The sequence below is a fragment of the Silurus meridionalis genome, chromosome 18 (genome assembly GCF_014805685.1).
Source record: "Silurus meridionalis isolate SWU-2019-XX chromosome 18, ASM1480568v1, whole genome shotgun sequence".
NCBI lineage: Eukaryota > Metazoa > Chordata > Actinopteri > Siluriformes > Siluridae > Silurus > Silurus meridionalis.
In genome coordinates, this window is record NC_060901.1 from 21,342,405 (window position 1) to 21,363,501 (window position 21,097).

Here is a 21,097-nt window from a genome sequence, read left to right on the forward strand (position 1 = left end):
ACCTGTACGGCTCCAGCGACCCGTACCAGAGACAGCCACGGTCGCCCCGCAAGAGCAGGCAGCTGTCCGGAGGTAAGACGCCCCTGACGATCATGAGGTGGACTAGCACTTGAGATGTTTTGAACGTAGGCTCAAAGACACACTAGTCCTTGTGCAAAATCATCAATGAAAATATAGTGGAGTAAAAAGAACATCAAGTGAATCATGAATGTAGTTGAGTGAAGAGTAAAAGTTGCTTCTATCTTCAAAACCAAAAAAAACGAGAAAGAGGCCAGAAAGAGAAACAAAGTACATTTACTCAAATACTTTACTGTGGACTAGCGAAGTCCTGTTGCACCTCAGTGAAGCAGGTGCCCAGGTGGTGGGATGACCTCCAGTGGTGGAGGCAGGGACTGCAGCTTGACTATGCTTTCATACATCAAAACAAGTAGATAACACCAACAGTTTGGTAATGGTAGAGACATTGAATAAAATACGTTAGTGTCATTTGGATCCATTCAGTAAAGTTCAGATTGAACTCGCTTGGTTCTTCTCCTCCACGTTGTGTTCTTCTCGTTCTCATCATGTAGTTTGCGGTTGTGTCTCTGCTGAAGGTCAATCAGAGGTGTTGAATGAAACCTCTATTTCTGTCTGTAGGGCTTTGTGACATTAACGAAGGCTCAGCCACGAGTGAGGATCGCTGCAAATCGCCCACCTCAGGTAACATGACCTTCAGTGTGCACCAGGGGGTCTACAACACCGAAACACACACCTCCTGACTGAAGCCTTTCCATTTAGTGTTTTTCTTTATTCATTTTTAATTGAATGATCATGTTCAGAGGACAGATGTGGAGTACAAGCAAGAAAATGTAGTACTGTAGAACAGGGGGCCGAAGCAGGTCCAGGGGTCCGAGGGTTCAGGGGGTCTGGGGGAGGTAGGGGGGGTTTACCTCACTAATAGTACTAATGCTAAAAACTACGTCTAGAACATTCAAACTCAATAACTAAAGATAAGTGAGATAGACAGAAAGAAAATGCGAATGTGAAAAAAAGAGAAAGCGAGAGAGAGTAAATGATAGAGAATGCGTGTGAGAGAGAAAGAGAGAGAAAGAGAGAGAGAGAGAGAAAGAAAGAGATAGAGTAATGAGAAGATGAGAGAAAATGAGAAAAGAGAGGAGGAAAAAATTAAAGTGAGACAGAGAGAGAAAATGAGACCATGAGAGGAAATTAGAACGAGAGAAAAAGGAGAAAGTGGGAGAAAGAGAGAGAAAATGAGAAAGCGAAAGAGAGAATAATTAAATCCAATGTCTTTCTTTCGATTGTGTTATCTACCTTATTAAAAAAAAAAGTTTATCTGACTTTGAAAATCTTTGAAAAAATTAAATTAAATTAAATTAAATTAAATTAAATTAAATTAAATTAAATTAAATTAAAAATATATAAATGTGATATTGGAACCGAAATGTCAGGATGTCAGTTTAATGAGGAAAAATAATTAAGAAAATCACTTTACCACATAGTCCAATTAAATAAATAAATAAATAAATAAATAAATAAATAAATAAATAAATAAATAAATATTCGGCATCAATTCTTTTTTATTTAATTGCCTTTTTTCCCCCCAAAAACGAATCGAGGGAACGTGTCTAACTGCAGAATGCTTTGCTTTCCTGTTCCCCTCGAAATAAGTGTTGACGTCTAACCATCAGCAATTCTACAACGGCGCCGGTAGAGGAGGTAAGATGGACAGATGGAGGAACAGGCCCTCGCTGCCCCGCCCCACTGCTCCCTGTGTGTGTGTGTGTGTGTGTGTGTGTGTGTGTGTGTGTGTGTGTGTGTATATGTGTGGACAACCACTGTCTCTGTCTGGAAAAACAAAGTGGAAAATATATATAAATGTCTGTTGGATTGATCTGGAAAGATGATGTGGATTGCATGCGTTTGTCACACAGACCCACATAGATAAAGATCACATTAACTTTCTGTAGCTACGCTCGTTATTTCTGACTTTTTAGTCTTGTTTTGTAGCCATAACGAGAAATCGGGAAGTTTAGGCCATTTCAAAATAATAAATAAACTCATTTATGATCCACACTGTGATGCCAAAAGTATTCGGACACCCGACTTTCCCACCCGTATGTACTTTTTTCTCCAAACTGCTTACCGCCAAGTTCACATCCACAATTGTCTGGGACAACTCTAGACACCATAGCATGAAATGTCCGGCATGAGATAAAATGCGCAAAGCCACCACCATGAAGATCTACTTTCCATGGGGTTTGGTTTTGTGTGGAAGATCTTAAGTGGCCTTCTATAGAGAACAAACCATACTGAACACCTTAAGGATGAAGGTGAACACCACCCTCAGGCCTCCTCGCTTCCTTACCTCCATCAGTACCTGACTTACTAAGTGGCTGAATAAAATCTCACACAAATCTCCAGGAAATCTAGTGGAACATCTTCTCAGAAGCGTGGAGCTAATTATAAGAGTAAATGAGGACATTCTGTGAAATGAGACGTTCAAAGAGAAGCACATAGCCATCTTAAGGTCAGGTGTCCTCAAACCTTTGGCGATGTACTGTATATTGACCCATTAGTTGTGAGGGTTTATCAGTAGATAGATAGATAGATAGATAGATAGATAGATAGATAGATAGATAGATAGATAGATAGATAGATAGATAGATAGATAGATAGATAGATAGATAGATAGATAGATAGATAGATATCTTCCTGGTTTCCTTCTCCTGTCTGGTCCCTGCTGCATGCTTGTGGCATGAGGTTGATGGCCGTTTTGTTCCTCCAGGGTCTGTCCAGCATGCAGCATTTCCTTCCTGTCCAATTGAGGAATATTTACTAAGGAAAAAAAAAAGTGCATGACAATATCCTGGGTGGGTCTTGAACGATAAAGAGGTGTTTTCTTTCTTCCAGCAAAGATGTCGCGGAAATTGAGCTTGCCTACTGAGCTAAAGCCAGACTTGGGTAAGTTTTGAATTCTTTATATATTTTATCGTTTTTTTTTTTTTTTTTAATTGAGGCCCCACATTCTTACATTTGTCTGCCGTTTGAAGGCTCCAGAAAAATCATTCAGATGTTTTGCAGTTTATATAATAAATGCTTACACTTTCTTCAGTCCACTTACCAGCTCCAGCATGACGCAAAGTGCACAAATCCAGCTCCATGGTGTTTTGCTTTCCATGAGTTAGATGTTTGCGCTATAGAGCTCCAATACTATTGGGTTGAATTGGAATGATACCCCAAATCTCCTCAATTTTTTCAAAATCTAGTAGAACATCTTCCCAGAAAAGTGGTGTTTATTATTTAATGTGGAATAGGACATTCATTAAAGAAGCACATAGCAATCTTATGGTCAAGCGTCCACAATCCATTGTCTATATATTGTATGTAAAGATTTCTGTATACGAATCAGTGGAGAAAATTAATCAATGTGGACTGGTTTAACTTTCGATAGATTGTTCAGGGTATCCTCAAATACTCCCACCACCCCCACCACCTATTCATTAGCTACATTTGATTTATTACAGCCAATACGTCACTGGACAGGATATTGATAGGTCTATCTTTTGTTTAACAGTACCTACTGTATACTGTTGAACTGATGGGAGTCTCTGTATGTTACAACAACAAAAAGAAGAAGATACCACTCAGTCACCACTCATACCCCTCGTATAAGTAAATTAAAAAAGCCATCAATCATGGAGAGTCTGGAGACACTGGAGTGCAGGATGTTCCACAATTTCAACACAAAAAAAACATGTAAATTCATGAACATGTGCTGACCCGATGCATTTTCATTCAGCAAAGAAGCATGCATGAGTTTGTCGACAACGCCATTGTTTTATTATCCAATGATTCAACTGTAAGGAGATGGTAGCTTAGTGGTTAAGGGATTGGACTTTGGAACCGAAAGTAGTAAGTTCAAATCCCAGCCACGTCCAGCTGCCACCTCTGGGCCCCTGAGCTAATATGGATTAGATGAACGTCCTCATTTTGCTGATCCTGTTTCCATCATTGAGAACTAAACCACCACTCCACCCCTTGTATCAGTCGCTCATAATAGTCAATTATAATTTTTTTTCATAAAACAGGAGCTTTACTTCTTCTCTTTTTTTCCCCCAACTGTCTTACTCTCCGTATGTCCTCCACGAGGCGGCGGTCCGCTAGACACCAGGGACAACTCGTTTAGCCGTTCTCGCAGCTCCAGCGTGACCAGCATCGACAAGGAGGCACGGGAAGCCATCACATCATTCTACTTCTCCCAGACGTACACACGCAAAACGGACAGCTCTCTGAGCCCTGCCCTGTGGGTGGGCACCTCACTGGGTTCCGTCCTTGCTATCAACATAAACATGCCTCCACCGGGAGAGCAACGCCTGCTGCAGCCGGTCATCGTCTCCCCCAGTGGTGAGTTCCTTTTGTTGCTCAAGTTCTGGCCTAGAATGATCTCTGGCTAATATTTTGTAAGCAAGAGTCCATGAAACTTTACATCCCAAGACAGGTCACAAAGGTAGTATTAAAAATTGAGTCATTAGCAGAAGATTTAAAGGTTTAAAATCTGTTCATCGGTGGTTTAGGTACGTCTATTAGACTTAAAGGAAGCATCACCCGGCTGGCCTTCCTGGATGGTTCAGGCACTCTGCTTTCGCCTCCCTCTGAGCTGTGGTATGAGGCAACCGCTGACAGCGAGGAGAGGGAGAAGGCAAGGAGGAGGAGGCCGGTGTCCGTGTCGCCCTCGACCACCTCACAGGACTTGAGTGAGAACCAGTACATGGTGGTGTGCTCAGAGAAACAGGCCAAAGTGATTTCGTTGCCTTCCCAAACCTGCATCTTCAAGCACAACATCACCGAGACGTCGTTTGTGCTGAGGGCAGACGTGGTGCAAGCTGGCCCGGGAATCTGTGTGGCTTGCTTCTGTGCTAATGGACACATCATGACCCTCAGGTACACACTCCTGTAGACATACAGTAAGTTCTTCTAGAAGAGGTCTTCTAAACCCCCAAATACAAATCTTGAACGCTCTGTCCTTGTTCTCATCTACATCCAGCTTGCCAGGGCTCAGACCATTACTGGATGTTAACTACCTGCCTCTCACAGACATGAGGATAGCCAGGACGTTCTGCTTTACCAACCTGGGCCAGGCCATGTACCTGACCTCCCCTACCGAGATCCAGAGGATAACCTACAGCCAGGAGGTCTGCGAGAACTTGCAGGTTTGTTAATACAAAATTTTGAGCAGTGATCACAGAAATGCATCAGACAAATAGTAAAATGTTCATGTGTAACGTTTTAGGAGATGCTTAGCGAGCTCTTCACTCCCGTCGAGACACCAGAGGCTCCAAACAGGGGATTCTTTAAAGGCCTTTTTGGAGGAGGGGCACAGTCACTGGATCGAGCAGAACTCTGTAAGGATAAAAACAATTTCCAGTTCTTTTATATTTACACAAATGTATGGAGACTAATGAAGACAGGCATGTCTTTCTTTCATGGACATCCAGATTCACCATTCTTTTAGATGTTGATGTCCAGGGGTTGATGTGGATACCCAGGGGTGAAGGTGGATGCAGAGGGTTGGATGTGGATGGGGTGGTTGTGCATAGGTGGATGTTTATAGGTGGATCTTCATGGTTGGATGTGTGTTGATGTGTGTATGCAGACGTTTATGAGTAGATGTAAATTAGTGGATGTGGATGTCCAGTGGTCTATAGCTGGATCTCCATAGTTGGATGTCCATTGTTTGTATTGGGAAGATGTGGATGACCATTGGGGTGAATGTCCATAGACTGATGTGGATGTCCATGGGTGTATATGGATGTGTGTATGCATTTGTTTATTATTAGATGTAAATAAGTGGATGTGGATGTCCAGGGTAAATGTGGATGCCCAGGGTTGTATGTGGATGGGTGGATGCCCAGGGTCCATGGTCGGAGGTCTATTGGTGGCTCTCCATTGATGGATGTCTATTGTTTTCGAAGGGGATGATATGGATGTCCATGAGTCAGATGTCCATGGGCTGATGTGGTTATAAATTACTGGATGTGGATGACTGGATGTGAATGGGTGGAGAAAGAGATCATTGGATAGTGATGTCCCTTAAAGTAAGAAAGACATCTGAATCCTGGTATGTGTGATTTCCTTTTCCATGTCCTTAGTTGGGGAGTCTGGGGCAGGTAAGCCATCCCGGAGTCTTGCCCAACACATCCCTGGACCAGGGGGCATCGAGGGCATGAAGGGAGCAGCAGCGGGCATCGTGGGCGACCTGGCTCGTGCAAGGATAGCGCTGGATGAAAGGGGGCAAAAACTAAGCGAGGCGGAAGAGCGGACGGCAGCCATGATGGCTAGCGCAGACTCGTTTACCAAGCATGCCCATGAGGTACCAGGTTACAGTTTTTGAACTGGTTACTACCGCTGTTCTTATTTATTACTTGTGTATAGAATAATTTCTTCACTTTCCTCTGTCCTGCAGATGATGCTAAAGTGTAAGGATAAGAAGTGGTACCAGTTCTAATCAGCACACCAGCCAGTTACACGAAGGGACTCGACTGACTTCCTTGGGGGGGGGCATCATCGGTTCCCTCATCCTTCCCTCCGTCTTGTCCTCCATCTATTTTCTTCTGGACGGGATTTGTCTTTATATTCTGGCACAATGTTAAATTTACAGTGTGTGGACCTCATTTCTGCTGTTGGAATCAGTGTGTGTGTGTGTATGCCAATGTTTGTCTTTTTTTTTATTTAGCATTTGTCTAGTTATTATTGCCCCACCCCCTTTGAAAGCCTTGGAATTCATTTCCTCATATACTCGTGCTGTGGTTTCTTCCTTCCTGAAGAAAACCAGAAGCTAAAACTAAACATTTAATGTGGAAAAAAATCTGTTGGAAAAAAAAATACAAAAAGGAAAAATTCTATAAATATAAATCCGATATAAGTCTCTATATAAAAACTTTAAAAAATAAGTGTGTTCATTCGGACAACGAGGGGAGCACGCATCTGGAGGATGGGGGAGGGTGGAGGTTTGAGAAGCAGTCGTTCACAGGAAGTGATGTCACTGTCATGGAAGAGACGGACCTGATGACCCTGAGAGTTAGCCTTACTTTTTGCCTTTTTTTTTTTTTTTTTTTTTACGTACTACTTTTTTTTTTATAATTGATCAATAATTTTATTTCATTTAACAAAAAACGAAAAATTATTTAGCCTTTAATTTTAATATTAATAATAATAATAATAATAATAATAATAATCCAGACCTGTTTGAGTTTTTTTTTATTGAACATTTTTTATTGATATATTGATTGGAATTAGTTCGACGTTTCTCAGCACAATAACGTTTTTCATGAAGGTTTTTCATTTTTTGACAAACGATAAACTAGGACGGCGTTTTAGTGCCACGTAAAAAAAATTGAATTAAAATAACGAGACATGATTACGAGTCAAAATATTCTGAGAATAAAGTTGAAATTCCGAGAATAATAATGGACTTTTTTCTCGCATAGCTACGATTTTATTCTTGTAATTTCAACTTTATTTTCATAATTTTGACTTTTTTTCTCAAAATATTACGACTTTATTTTCATATTGTTACAACTTTATTCTTGTAATTTCAACTTTTACTTTTTTTCTTAAAATATTCAGACTATATTCTTGTATTCCGTCGACTTTATTCTCAGAATTCTGACTTTATTCTCATACTGCTACGACTTGATTTGTATAATTTCTTGTAATTTTGACTTTTTTCTCAAAATATTACGACTTTAATCCCATGTGCTGCAATTTTATTCTTGTAATTTCGACTTTAAAGTCGTAGTAGTACGAAATTTATATATATTTTTTTCAACGTGGCACTAAAACGCCGTCGTGATAAACCTAATCGATTGAATAAAAAAAATAATAAAAAAAGATTTTTTCAGATGGTACTTTGATGGGAGCCGGGCTGGATGGAGAATTTCAAAATCTTCGTTGAGATGTTTATCGTATATCATTTAATAGGCATCAGGTGACTCTTTTTCAGAGTGAATAATCCTTTTATATATTAATCATTATATGTTATTTTAATTTTAATTTTCAGCAATTGCACTCTGTATAATTTTTTATCTCAATTAGTATTGAATTTTTTTTTTTTTTCTTTTTGAGAAAGAAAAAAAGACGAGCACTTAAACTACATTAAATGTTGATATCGCAGGTCTGAGTGTTAGGGAAAAAAAAAATTCAAGATATCAGTCAACCAGGCATACGTGTACACACACTTCCTGTTCAGGAGGTTTATAAGGTGCTGGAATTAAACCAGTTACACTTTTTTTTTTTTTTTTTGCACCAAATCCTTCCATCCGATTCCTTGATCTTTTCTCATCAGGGTCACAGAACGAATCTATAATGTGAGTAATAAAGCCATATTAGCTCGAATTTTTTATTTCTTTTTTTTGGGGGGGGGGGGTATTCATTGAAAAAAAGAAAGAAACAAACAAAGAAAAGCAATCCGATCTCCGCTGTAATTTGCAGTCTGATCTTAACTATATAGAGTCTAATCTAATGATCGATCATACGCAAAGGACATTGCTGCTATATACGTTTGTAAATACATAAATACACATACAGTATATACAAGATTTCGTTGGGGTTTTTTTTGGTTTTGTTGTCAAGTCTGGAGGATCTCTTCTCGTCTCTCCGTCTCGTCTCGTGTCTCGTCTCGTCTCGTCTCGTCTCATGTCTTGTCTCGCTCTTCCCAAGTTTCGCCATTATGTAAATAATTGAAAGTCTGACAATCTGGGACCACAAATCATAGAGCGAGAGAGGATGAAAATCGGTGTCACTCAACCTGTACTTCATATGTGAAATGCCAAAGATTTACTTTTATTTCATTTTCAGTTTTTTTTTTGTGGTTCTGATCTGATGTCGTCATTTTTTTTTTTTTTGAGCATCCCAATCCACATTTACCCTCATACAATGAGCTCCACTCTTCTGGGAAGATGTTCCACTAGATTTTCTGGAGATTTGTGAGATTTTATTCAGCCACAAGGGCGTTAGGAAAGCCAGGTACTAGTGTTTAAAGGGTTTGAGCTCTATAGCAAACAAGCCACTCAAGATCTTCCACGTACGTCAATCATATCTTCATGGAGCTGCGCACTTTGTGTCCTGCTGGAACAGGTTTTGGGTCTCCTAGTTCAAGTGATGGGACAATTTCTGGATGTGCTACCAAATCCTGAGGCATCCTATAGTATATGGTGTGCCTCCAGTTTTGTGGGAACATTTTGGCAAAGAAGCACATGTGGCTGGAAACGTCTGGTTTCTCTAATACTTTTGGTCCATCTAGTGTAATGTATTGGTAAATTGTACAGTATTTGATGCCATGTTGTTTGTGGGATTCTTGTGCATTTGTGTATAGTTTATGGTACCATTAACATGTCCTTTGCAATCTTTTTTGTTTTGTTTGTACACCTCATTCATTAATTATTTATTGATTTTTTTATTTTACTTTTTTTAAGTTGTGTCTTTAAGGAAACTGTTTGTTTAAGAGATAATTGTGTGTATATGTTCCAGTTTGATGAAAAAAAACAAAAAGATGATGGGAAACCATTGTGTATAATCTGCTGATATTATTTCAAGACTTCGCAAAAGAACAATTGACCTTTTTCCAAGAAAAGAAAAAAAAAGTTCGACGAAGTCGGCATTATTATGGATTGGCAGAATTTGGGAACCTTGCTACAGGTTCCCACTATCATTGTGTTTCAAAATGTTCAGTAACAGTACGTGCAGTGTGTGAGCCACTCTCAGGCACTCTTACCCTCTAAAGCCTTTTTTTCCTCAGGCTGCACCTCCATCACTCCATCGCTTCGCTTTCCCTGATTCTGTCCGGTGTCGATTGTTTGCCCTTGAGAAAAAAATCTGCTAAAAGAAAAACAAAAAGTCTGATATACTTCCTGTGTTCTTCCTCATTTTTTTTTACCCCAAAACTCATTATATCTTAAAAATAGTAAACTTCTGTTCTGAAGTAGATCTTCTTCTTCTCGCGATCTCGCCGTCCCTCGTCCTTGATATAATCGCAGTAATCGTTGGATTGCAGTATTTTTCTCATCGTAGCCATTTTTCTTGTACAGTTTTATGCAAACTTCACATGGATGTCTGTGAATATCTGCTGCCACAACAACAAAAAAAAGAGTTAGAATTTCTGTAGATAGAAATTACTGTGCAATGGAGATAAATAAAAACGAATTCAACCCATTTCGTGTCGATTGTGTTACGCGGGTTAGCGGCGGCCATCGCGGCAAAGCGAGACAGAAGTGACTCTTTACATTCTATACACAGTTCACACACACACACACTAAAGGTCTCCGATCTCAGCTTTGAAAAGTTGGAAAACAAAACCAATCACAGCATTCGATACATTTCCTCTCAAAACATTTCCTCTCGATACATTTCCTCTCGATACATTGTTAATACAGTTCACAAACACTCATGGAGTCAGATCTCCAGTTTGGAAAGTCATAAAACCAAACTAAAAACACTCTCGAGGTAGTTGTAACGCAAGATGTGAAATTGGTGACGATTTGAGAATTTTTCAACCAAAATAGCCTTTATAGCCTTAGAGTTTTTTGTGTTTTTTTGGGTGAAAAATTAGACGTTCTCCAATCAAATTCACACCACACGTCGAGGATGTAGGGGGCAACATTGTGATTTTTGTTTTTTTTGGTGAAAAACGCATCGTTCTCTGAACGTCACCAAATTCCTGCCCTGCGTTGACGATGTAAAGATCGACACGGCGGCGTGATTAGTTTCATTCTATCGCACTCCGTAGCTGATGTATAGTACAGAACATTATAGTACGGTAACAGTACAGAGGCTCAAATCTCAGCACTGGAAAGCAACAGAATAAAACTAATCACAGTCATGTGTCAGTCCTGACCTGCTCAATCTACTCTACGAATTTGGCATTAATTTGAAAATGTCACTGTTTTCACACAAAAAAGTAGTAAGGGGTTAGCCTTTGTGTTTTTTGGGTAAAAAATACGATGTGTCCGATAGTTACAAAATTCACGCTACACAACTTAACCCTAGACTGGGTCGTAACAGTTCAAATCATAGAACATTACAATTTTAATTTTCTTTTTTTGCGGGAAATACGGCGTTCTCCGATAGTCATCAAATACATTTCACACATTGAGGATGTAAGGAGCAACATTGTGGTGTGAATAGTTTTATTTTATCGTATTCTTTAGGTGAGGTATGATACAGAACTTTATAGTACAGTTACAGTACAGAGGCTCGAATCTCAGCTCTGGAAAGCAACAAAACAAAACTAATCACAGTCATGTGTCAGTCCTGACCTGCTTAATCTACTCTACGAATTTAGCATGAACATTTTGGTGTGACTACTTTTGCTCTATCTTACTCAGTAGCTGATGTATAGTACAGAACATTATAGTACATTTACAATACAGAGGCTCGAATCCCAGCACTGGAAAGCAACACCCTAACCCTTTGTGTTTTTTTGGGGTAAATATGTGACGTTCCCCAATCATTACCAAATTCACACCACACATCGAGGATCTAAGGGGCAACATTGTGTTGTGATTAATTTCATTCTATTGTACTCCGTAGTTGAGGTATAGTACAGAACTTTTTATAGTACAGTAACAATACAGTACAGTACAGAGGCTCAAATCTCAGCACTGAAAAGCAACAGAATAAAACTAATCACAGTCATGTGTCAGTCCTGACCTGCTTAAAGTACACTATGAATATGGTATGAATTGGAGAACGTCACATTTTTCACCCAAAAAAGTACTAAGGGGTTAGCCTTTGTATTTTTGGGTGAGAAATACGATGTGTTACAAAATTCACGCTACACAACCTAACCCTAGACTGGGTCGTAACAGTTCAAATCATAGAACATTACAATTTAAATTTTCTTTTTTTGCGGGAAATACGGCGTTCTCCGATAGTCATCAAATACATTTCACATATTGAGGATGTAAGGGGCAACATTGTGGTGTAATTAGTTTTATTTTATCATATTCTTCAGCTGAGGTATGATACAGAACTTTATAGTACAGTTACAGTACAGAGGCTCGAATCTCAGCTCTGGAAAGCAACAGAATAAAACTAATCACAGTCATGTGTCAGTCCTGACCTGCCTAATCTACTCTATGAATTTGGCATGAATTTGAAAACGTCACATTTTTTATTTTTTTACGCAAAAAAGTACTAAGCCTTTGTGTACTTTGCGTGAAAATGCAACGTTCCGCAATCATCACCAAATTCACACTACACATCGAGGATGTAAGGGGCAACGTTGTGTTGTGATTAGTTTCATTCTATTGTACTCCGTAGTTGAGGTATAATACAGAACATTTTATAGTACAGTAACAATACAGTACAGTACAGAGGCTCAAATCTCGGGACTGGAAAGCAACAGAACAAAACTAATCACAGTCGAGGATGTAAGGGGCTACACTGTGGTGTGACTACTTTCGTTCTATCATACTCCATAGCTGATGTATAGTACAAAACATTATTGTATGGTAACAGTACAGTACAGAGGGTCGAAACATAGCACTGGATAGCAACAGAACAAAACTAATCACAGCCCAGTGTTAGCACTGACCTGCTGAAGGTACTATGTGAATTTGGTACTGTAACAACCCTTATTTTTCTATGCCTGTTTTCTGAAGTGTATGTTGTGTTGTGTGCAGGTTTTATCCCAACTGGAATTTCCACCCTGCCCAAGCCTGCCTTGAACCTACCTTCAATTGATGCCCTCACGACTGATGCCCCTACTTAAGGGAGATGAAAAGAAGCAACCGGGGAGGGTTGTTGTAGTGGAGTTCGTGTGTTGTTGTTGTAGTGGATTTGTTTGGCTTGTTTGTTTGTTCTGGTTTTCAACTTTGGCCTGTATTTAGACTCTGATCTAAGTTTGACCTTTTGAACTTGGTTACCTTTTCGGTATATAGATACCACTGTACATATTCACTTAATTCACTGGCAGTAGGGGTGTGGCTGCCATTTGCTTTGGGTTGGCGATTGTTGTTTGGTGTTTGTAGTGGGGAGTTTCGGAAGGCTTTATTGTAGTTTTGTTTCTTTTCTTTCAGGTAAGAACACTTTTTAACTCTGACCTTTTTTGTTTATTATTGTGACCTTGGCCCACCTTGAAGACAAGTCATTGTACAGTTATAATTCCACTTGTCTTATCAATAAACTAACACCTTGTGTAGCAAAACTTTCTGTGTGTCTGGTTTGCATTATTTTTATAAAGATATCCATTCTCTTAAATCCCAAGCTGGTCTCTGTGCAACCGAACCCCAGACTGGGTCGGAACAGTACAATCATAAAACATCACATTTTGTATTTTATTTTTTTGGGGAAAATACGCCATTCTCCAGTAGTCATCAAATAAATTTCACATATTGAGGATGTAAGGGGCAACATTGTGGTGTAATTAGTTTTATTTTATCGTATTCTGTAGCTGAGGTATAATACAGAACTTTATAGTACAGTTACAGTACAGAGGCTCGAATCTCAGCTCTGGAAAGCAACAAAACAAAACTAATCACAGTCATGTGTCAGTCCTGACCTGCTTAATCTACTCTATGAATTTGGCACGAATTTGAAAATGTCACATTTTTCACGCAAAAAAGTACTAAGGGGTTAGCCTTTGTGTATTTTGGGTGAAAAAAGCGACGTTCTCTGATTGTTACCAAATTCATGCTACACATCGATGATTTAAGGGGCAACATTGTATTGTGATTAGTTTCATTTGATCTTACTTCGTAGTTGAGGTATAGTACAGAACTTCATAGTACGGTAACAGTACAGTACAGAGGCTTGAATCTTAGCACTGGAAAGCAACACCCTAACCCTTTGTGTTTTTTGGGGTGAAAAATGTGACGTTCCCTAATAATCACCAAATTTACACCACACATTGAGCATGTAAGGGGCAACATTGTGTTGTGATTAGTTTCATTCTATTGTACTTCGTACCTGAGTTATAGTAAAGAGTTGTTTATAGTACAGTACCAATATAGTACAGTATAAAGGCTCGAATCTCAGCACTGGAAAGCAACCGAACAAAACTAATCACAGTCATGTGTTAGTCCTGACCTGCTTAAAGTACACTATGAATATGGTATGAATTGGAAAACGTCACTTTTTTCACGCAAAAAAGTACTAAGGGTACTAAGTACTTTGTGGTTTTTGGTGAAAACTCTATTTCACGCCACATGTCGAGGATATACAGTACTGTTCAAAATAATAGCAGTACAATGTGACTAACCAGAATAATCCAGGTTTTTAGTATATTTTTTATTGCTACGTGGCAAACAAGTTACCAGTAGGTGCGGTAGATTCTCAGAAAACAAACAAGACCCAGCATTCATGATATGCACGCTCTTAAGGCTGTGCAATTAATAATTAATAATAATTAATAAGTAATTATTAAATGGAAGACAACCATCAAAATGGATCGAAGAATAACCAGAATGGCAAAGGCTCAGCCAATGATCAGCTCCAGGATGATCAAAGACAGTCTGGAGTTCCCTGTAAGTACTGTGACAGTTAGAAGACGTCTGTGTGAAGCTAGAGGAGCACTTCCACAACTCTGACCCCAGACGCATGTGGAAAGGCATCCAGTCAATCACGGACTACAAACCCACAGCTCAACCAACCAGCAGTGCCTTCCAACCGAACGAACTTAATCACTTTTTTGCTCGTTTTGACCAAAGCACAGGACATTTTACACCAACCACGGACTCTGCTACTGCTTACAGCCCACTTTCAATCTCAACAACGGACGTCTATTCAGTGTTCAGCAGAGTGGATGCACGTAAGGCAGCTGGCCCGGACGGCATACCGGGACGTGTTCTCAGAGCATGCGCTGGACAACTGGCACAGGTTTTTACTGACATTTTCAACCTGTCACTGGCCCAAGCCACGGTACCAACATGCCTGAAGACCACTACTATCGTACCAGTGCCTAAGCACTCAGCTGCTAAATGCCTAAATGACTTTCGCCCGGTTGCACTCACTCCCATTGCTATGAAGTGCTTTGAGAAACTGGTCCTGAATCACCTCACTGCGGGCCTACCACCTACACTGGACCCATACCAGTTTGCCTATCGCCCGAACAGGTCAACAGAGGATGCAGTTTCCACAGCTCTTCATTCTGCTCTCACCCACCTGGATAAAAGCAACACATACATCAGAATGCTGTTCATTGACTTTAGCTCTGCGTTCAATACAGTCCTCCCCACTGTACTGATCACTAAGCTCAGTGAACTGGGTATCTGCACCTCCACTTGCAGATGGATTCTGGACTTTCTCACCAACAGACCTCAATCTGTCAGGTTGGGAAACCAGGTATCCTCAACCCTAATTCTGAACACTGGCATACCGCAGGGCTGTGTTCTGAGCCCACTGCTCTACTCCCTGTTCACCCACGATTGTGCTCCTCTGCATAACTCCAACATCTTCATCAAGTATGCAGATGACACCACCGTGGTCGGCCAGATCGACAACAACGACGAATCGGCCTACAGGGAAGAGATCCGTAATCTGGCAGCATGGTGTGCCAACAACAACCTGACTCTCAACGCCACAAAGACCAAAGAGCTCATTGTGGACTTCCGGAAATCCAACAGCAGGAGACATCTACCAGTCAACATCAATGGAACCGAGGTAGAGCGAGTCTCCAGCTTTAAGTTCCTGGGAGTTCACATCTCTGAGGATCTGACATGGCAGCAGAACACGTCAGCTCTGGTTAAAAAAGCACAACAACGCCTGTACTTCTTGAGAAGTCTCAAGAAATCTCATCTGTCTCCGGGGATTTTAACGAGCTTCTACCGCTGCATCATTGAGAGCATCCTGACCAACTCCATCACTGTATGGTACGGAGGCTCCACTGTGTGTGAACGTAAAGCACTGCAAAGGGTGGTCAAAACCGCCCAACGCATCACTGGCACTACACTACCTGCCATTGAACACCTTCACCACAGCAGATGTCTGCAGAGCTCACAGCATCATCAAGGACTCTTCACATCCCAGTCATAAACTGTTTAACCTCCTTCCATCAAGAAGGAGATACAGGAACTTACGCACTAGAACCAGCAGGTTCAGGGACAGCTTTTTTCCATCCACCATCACACTACTGAACTCTACACTACACCGCTAAATCACTACAAAACAAACATAAACAAAAGACTGTATATAACCTCTGTACAATACATGTACATACTACATATTATATCTTTTCACTCCTCATTACATCTGCACTTTTATATCTGTATGTATATTTATCATCACTGTACATTCTGCCCAACATTTCACATTAATCTGTGTACATAATGTATGTGTATATATTTATATATATATATATTTTTTTATATATAGTAGACTGTTTATTCAGCTTGCTACTCCTTACTGCCATAACCCTGTGATCTGTAACCTTCATAGCCTTTATATTTATTCACTGTATATACCTCATATATATACCACTGCTGTAAATATGCCAGATAGTTATCTGCACTGTAAATATGCTAGATATTTATCTGCACTTTTTGCACAACTGCTACATTTTGCACTTCTGGTAGATGCCAAACTGCATTTCGTTGCTGTGTACCTGTACAATGCAATGAAAATAAAGTTGTATCTATCTGTATCTATCTAATCCATTTTCAAGAATCCCCGGCAAAGTCCCTCTGTTAAAAAAAAGGCATGTGCAGAAGAGGTTCTTTTTCTAACTTCGCTTGGTGTTTCACTATGGGAATCGCTTTGGGCGTGACCAACTACGGAAGCTCTAATGACACCACGTCTGTCTTGACAGACAGGTCGACCTGAGATCAGGCTCCGCCCCACCTTTATCCCTCAGGTCGACCCCTTCTAACATCATTCGCGCTTTCTTCCCGTGAGGGACTACACTTAGCTCTCTCAGCACTTCCTGTTCTCGGCTGGTTTCGCTTAACTGTTCATCGTGCGGGCCGTCATTGGATTCCGCCACCGAACGCGAGGTCAGTCGTACGGAATCGTGCTGAGCGACATCACGGAATAGCGTCCGCGTCGAGGCGAGCTATTCCTATTCCACCTGCTGGGTATTAAATTACACGGTAGGGACGTAGTAGCGTCAAGCTATTGCAGGCTTAGCGCGTCAAGGCAAAGCCTTCGGAGGGCTAACTACCCTGCGAACATCAGCGGACTAACGTGTTGTGACGAGTCTAATATTAACCGTACTCAGCCATGTCTACGATCATCCCCTCACCAAAGGGAATGAGTCGAAGATCAGGGAGGTTGTATCCCGCCCGTGTCCATCATCATGTGGAGCGACCATCTCGGGCAGGGACCCTCACCCGATGTGCATCACGTGCATGGGCCCGAAGCACGCTCAAACGTCGCTCGCGGACCCTCAAGCATGCGCTCACTGCGCGTCGCTGCCGGTGAGACATCTGGAGAGACGGCTGAGAGTAGCGGTGGCTAACCAACAGGACCCGTGTCTGTCCGGCGCCGCCGCGAGGTTTACGGTCGTCGAACATCAGCCGCGAGCTTCCACGAGCTGGGCGGACCTGATGGAGGCCGAATCGCCGGTCATGCCGCCTCTGTTTGATAACCTCCTCGCGGAGGATGAGGAGCGACCGTGCGACGAGGACGCAGACGCGAACTCAGACCTCCTCGACTTGGATATGGAGGACGAGGATGAGGACGACAGTGGTCCCTTCCCGGCCCAACAGTCGAGACCCCAGAGCGCGGACGATGCAACCTCACAGGCCGAAGGTAATCTGCACGAGGTATGCAAACGAGCCGCGGCGAAGCTAGGACTAGCTTGGCCCACGGCCCAGGACGCGGAGGGAGCTGTGAGAGACCTTACGACGGAAAAGGCTGCCGCCTGCTCAACCCGCCGCTAGACAGCTCCTGCCCGCCGTGCCAGCTTGCATGAAGGAAATGTCTCGCTACTGGTCCAGCCCCTTCAAAAGCAAGCTTCCCGCAAAAGGGTGCTCCAAGCTGGAGATTCAGGGGATGGAAGAGCTGGGGTTGGCCGGACCCCCAGCCGTGGAGCCTTCAGTGGCTTATCACCTCCATCCGAATCGGCGTTCCATATCTGCCTCCTCTCAAATTGCGCTGCCTGGGAAAATCGAGAGATTGACGGCGTCCATCCATCAGAGGGTGTACAAATACGCAGCGCAGTCAGTGTGCTCGTTAAACGCGGTGACTTTGCTGTCCGCGTACCAGGCGGAGATTTTAGAGGAGATGGGACGACAGCTCGACACGGGAGTACCGAACCCGGTACTTTGGGACGAGATCTGTGTGGTGAACGACCTAATTCTCCGCTCTTCACGAGGCGCAGTTCAGGGCTGCGGCCGCGTGATGGGTTTGGCTGTGTCAGGTGAGAGAGCGTTGTGGCTCAACCTGTCAGGCTTGGGTGACACACAGAAAGCGGACGTCATGGATGCTGCCTACAACCCCGCTAAAGGTCTGTTCGGTCCTGCTCTAGAGAAGATGAGAGAAACCAGCACTCTCAGGAAACAGGAGGACGAAGCATTCAACCTCTGTTTGCCTCGTAAGCTGTCTCAGAGCACGCCCCCTTAGCCAGCGCGACGGGGTTTTGCCGCAGCCGCGGCTGCGAGGGGAAGACCGATACACGCTAGGAGCTCAAGATCGACTCTCGGCGGACAGTAAGCTGGTCAACGTCCGAGATCGGATGGATCGGGACATTGGGGAAAGCATTCATTTGCGGCCGCGGCGGCTAAAAACCGTCCGCCCCACCCCGAGGAGCGGAAGAAGAAGCGTGCGACCTAACACGCGAATGTTCTCTTGTCCTCTTTTCTCCGCTGGCGAAGAAAAGGAGAAGAGAACACAGCCCGGTTCTGAGTTCCGTAAGGGCTTCCTCTCTAGTTTTTCCTCGATTTCGAGGCTTAAGGGAAAAGGTTCAGTGTCACCAAGCACTCCCCACATTTGTTCCCTCGCACGTCAGTTCGGACGATTGCGCAATAAAGATGACATCATCGCATCCAAGCCACGGGCTGAGGGCGATGTGTTCAACAATACAAAACACAATAAATGTGGCACTTTCGCATCCAGGCGATCAGCCGAGGGCGATAGTGTGCGAAAATCCCGAGATCCCGGCGTGCACCCCCCCAGTTTTACCACTGGAGGGCGCGCTCGCTCTGTCAGCGAAGCCCTGCGCGGCGAAGGTTGTGACGTCATCAATGCGCGACCAGAGTTGTGTGCGCGCAGGTTCCCTTTCTGCGCACCTCGTCAATTGGCGCGCATGCGCGGTTCCTTCGTGGGTTTTAAACACGGTTTCACGGGGATACAGGCTTCAATTCGCAATGAAACCACCCAGATTCAACGGTGTGTTGATCTCGGTGGCCGAAGGGGAGTCGGCTCGCGTCCTAACGACCGAGATCGACTCTCTTTTGAGCAAAAGGGCAATCAGAGTTGTTCCGAGGCGGAAAGCCGTCAGGGTTTTACTCGGTACTTTGTGATCCCGAAGAGAGGGAGCGCATCTCTCCGTCCGATCTTGGATTTGCGTGTGTTAAACAGACACCTGAGGAAATATTCATTCAGAATGTTGACACACAAAGCACTCTGTCGGTCGATCCATCCAAACGATTGGTTTGTGACGATCGATCTGTCAGACGATATTTTCACATAGACGTTTACCGTCACACAGAAAATATTTGAGGTTTGCGCACAGAAGCACTGCCTACGAGTTTCAAACCATTCCGTTCGGACTGTCTTTAGCTCCGAGAACTTTCAGCAAGTGTGTGGAGGCGGCTCTTTTGCCGTTGAGAAACAGCGGCATTCGGATTTTGTCTTATATAGACGATTATCTGATATGCTCCTCGTCAAGGGAGCAAGCGGTCAGAGATGCGGAGGCGTAGTCACTCATCTCTGCAGCTTGGGTTTCAAAATAAACAGGAAAAGAGCCGCTTGTGTCCCGCGCGGTCGCGGAATATCTGGGACTCAGTATAAATTCCCTCTCTTATCGAGTCACGCTGACAGAGAGGAGAATCGCATCTCTCATTCAGTGTCGCTCCCGTTTTCGGGCTGGGTCTATGGTCCCGTTCCGAGTGTGCCTACGAATGCTGGGTTTAATGGCCTCAGTGATTTCTGTGGTGCGTCTGGGACTTCTCATGATGAGAGATTTTCAGAGATGGGTCGCGTTGCGCTTATGTCCCCGACGTCATCTCAATCGGCCGGTGAAAATAACGCATTTGTGCGTCTTAGCGCTTCGCCAATGGGGATGCCCCGCGACTCTTCGGTCGGGGATTCCATTGGGGGCGGTGTCGTCGCGAGTTACTATGACGACGGACGCGTCTTTGAAGGGCTGGGGTGCGACCCTTATGGGCAGAGCTGTGAACGGCGTGTGGCCACCACAGCTGATCGAGACATATAAACTACTTGGAGTTGTTGGCAGTGTTTCTGGCACTGAAGCACTTTCTGCCTTTTATAAAGGACCGACATGTGTTGGTGAAAACAGACAATTCCACAGTGGTCGCGTACATCAACCGGCAGGGAGGTGTGCGCTCCCTCCAGCTGCATCAGTTGGCGAGGAAACTGATAATGTGGTGCGACACAAGGTTTTTGTCCATCAGGGTGACTCATGTTCCAGGCGTATGGAACAGGGTGCAGATCTATTGTCCAGGGAAACCCTCTGTACGGGGAATGGAAACTGCACACTCAGGTGGTGGAGCAGATATGGCAGAGATACGGCCGGGCCGCCATAGATCTCTACGCCTCGCGAGAAAACGCTCAGTGTCCTCTGTTCTTTTCTCTGAGGGACGAAGATGCACCGTTGGGTGTGGATGCGTTAGCCCACCCGTGGCCAAACGCTCTTCTCACGCGTTCCCTCCACTGAGCTTGATTTCCCCCACCCTGGCCAGGGTCAGAGAACTCAGCTTGTCACTGATTCTGATAGCTCCACGTTGGGCTTCCAGGCACTGGATCGCAGAAATAGTTCAGCTACTGTCGGCTCAGCCTTGGCCACTCCCTCCACGGAGGGACCTTCTGTCCCAGGCGGGCGGGGAGATTTATCATCCGCACCCGGACAGACTTGCTCTCTGGGCCTGGCCCGTGAGAGGTGGAACTTGAGTGTAGCGGGTTTGCCCCGGTCGGTTATACACAC

At 43.3% G+C, this 21,097-nt stretch overlaps 1 protein-coding gene and 1 pseudogene across 2 annotated transcripts in view; both read left to right on the forward strand.

Moving 5' to 3' along the window:
* The window catches only part of stxbp5a (syntaxin binding protein 5a (tomosyn)), a 51,355-nt gene extending 41,146 nt beyond the window's left edge, over positions 1-10,209 (forward strand). Inside the window, exons 18-27 of one of the 2 annotated variants that reach the window (XM_046873999.1) lie at positions 1-72; positions 637-699; positions 1,669-1,716; positions 2,911-2,961; positions 4,123-4,404; positions 4,575-4,941; positions 5,045-5,210; positions 5,291-5,402; positions 6,150-6,370; positions 6,464-10,209. The exon at positions 1-72 is cut by the window's left edge and continues 80 nt beyond it. In XM_046873999.1, the coding sequence (XP_046729955.1) occupies positions 1-72; positions 637-699; positions 1,669-1,716; positions 2,911-2,961; positions 4,123-4,404; positions 4,575-4,941; positions 5,045-5,210; positions 5,291-5,402; positions 6,150-6,370; positions 6,464-6,505 (1,424 nt within the window). In that variant the 3' untranslated portion in view covers positions 6,506-10,209. The remainder of the gene's footprint in view (positions 73-636; positions 700-1,668; positions 1,717-2,910; positions 2,962-4,122; positions 4,405-4,574; positions 4,942-5,044; positions 5,211-5,290; positions 5,403-6,149; positions 6,371-6,463) is intronic. The other variant, XM_046874000.1, reaches the window with a different exon arrangement.
* Positions 10,210-18,962: 8,753 nt separating this feature from the next.
* On the forward strand, positions 18,963-21,063 carry LOC124401672 (annotated as a pseudogene).
* Positions 21,064-21,097: the final 34 nt, after the last annotated feature.